This window comes from Morus notabilis, unplaced genomic scaffold (assembly GCF_000414095.1).
Source record: "Morus notabilis unplaced genomic scaffold, ASM41409v2 Scaffold1119, whole genome shotgun sequence".
Classification (NCBI taxonomy): domain Eukaryota; kingdom Viridiplantae; phylum Streptophyta; class Magnoliopsida; order Rosales; family Moraceae; genus Morus; species Morus notabilis.
Genome location: NW_010365946.1, coordinates 19,397 through 20,955, shown reverse-complemented (window position 1 = coordinate 20,955; position 1,559 = coordinate 19,397). Strand labels below are relative to the sequence as shown.

The window sequence follows — 1,559 nt, the reverse complement described above, 5'->3', positions numbered from 1 at the left end:
CGTGAGTTGGTGACTGCTTGTATTGTTATGCATGATTTGCCTTTCCAATTTGTTGAGTACAAAGGATTAAGGGCTATGCTTCAATATCTATATCCTGATGTGGAATTAGTGTCTAGGAACACTGCTAAGGCTGACTCTCTTAAGTTGTATGCAAGGGAGAAAATGAAAATAAAGAATATGTTAGATGCATGTCCTGGTAGAATAAGTTTGACATCTGATCTGTGGACTTCATTGACTACGTATGGGTATTTGTGCCTGACTGCTCATTTTCTTGATAAGAATTGGAAGTTACATAAAAGAATTATAAGTTTTTGTCTTATGCCACCTCCACACACTGGGATAGCACTATCTGAGAAAATCTTTTCCTTATTAAGTGATTGGGGAATTGAGGAAAAGATTTTCAGTATAACTTTAGATAATGCTGCTTCAAATGATGTCTCCGTGGATGCATTGCAAAAGCAATTGAACTTGCGTGGTTTGTTGCCTTTTCATGGTGAATTTTTTCATTTGAGATGTTGTGCCCATATACTTAACCTTGTTGTGCAAGATGGTTTGAAAAGTATTGATAAGTCAGTTGAGAAGATTCGAGATAGTGTTAAATATGTTAAAGGATCACAACAAAGGAAGCAAAAGTTTTTAGAATGTGTTAAGTTAGTGTCGATGGGAAACAACAAAGGATTGTCTCAAGATGTGGTTACTAGATGGAATTCAACTTATCTTATGCTTGAAAGTGCTCTCTTTTATAGACACGCTTTTCAAAATTTAGAATTGAGTGATTCTAACTATAAGAATTGTCCTAACTCCGATGAGTGGGAAAGAGTAAGAAGATATCCAAGTTCTTGAAATTCTTCTATGATGCCACACTTTTATTTTCTGGCACAAAATATCCCACAGTAAGCTTATATTTCCCAGCAATTATGGAATGCTATATAACCCTAAAAAATGCTACCCAAGGTGAAGATCAGTACTTGAAGTCCATGGCTATGCATATGTCGCCCAAATTTCAGAAATATTGGTCACAATTCAGCCCCATTTTAGGCATTGCACTTCTATTCGATCCACGATATAAGATGCAGTTTATTGACTTTTGCTACAAGAAAGCTTTTGGGCTTAACTCTAAGGAGTTGTTATCATTGCGTGAGAAGTTGGAATCCCTTTTTCACGAGTATGCTTTGAAGCTTGATCATTCTGTCTCACCACCCACTTGCAAGAAAAAGGACAAGGGTAAAGCACCATATGGAATGGAAGTAGATGAGTCAGATTTGATGAAGGTAATATTTATTTTTCTTATATATTTACATTCTTGTACGTAGTAATATTTATCTTAGTAGTTACTAATGTTTTATTTTTTTTTTCAGGAATTTGATGATGTTTCCAGTGATTTGTTTTATTATTCAAACAAAAAATCACAGTTGGAATTGTATTTGGATGAGCCTAGAATAAAACGGAGTTATCAGTTGGATATTCTCTCTTATTGGAAGACAAATCAGTGCCGCTACCCAATTCTTGCTGCCATGGCCCATGATTTATTATGCATTCTTGTATCAACAGTTGCTTCA

At 35.3% G+C, this 1,559-nt stretch overlaps 1 protein-coding gene across 1 annotated transcript; it reads left to right on the top strand.

The window, feature by feature from the left end:
* Window positions 1-27: 27 nt before the first annotated feature.
* LOC112093726 (zinc finger BED domain-containing protein RICESLEEPER 2-like) lies at window positions 28-843 on the top strand. The gene has a single exon (XM_024172730.1). The coding sequence runs from the start codon at window positions 28-30 to the stop codon at window positions 841-843; it is 816 nt and encodes a 271-aa protein (XP_024028498.1).
* Window positions 844-1,559: the final 716 nt, after the last annotated feature.

Excerpts from the sequence above, each read along its gene's own strand:
- LOC112093726 (XM_024172730.1), top strand. The coding sequence starts at position 28 with ATGCATGATTTGCCTTTCCAATTTGTTGAGTACAAAGGATTAAGGGCT.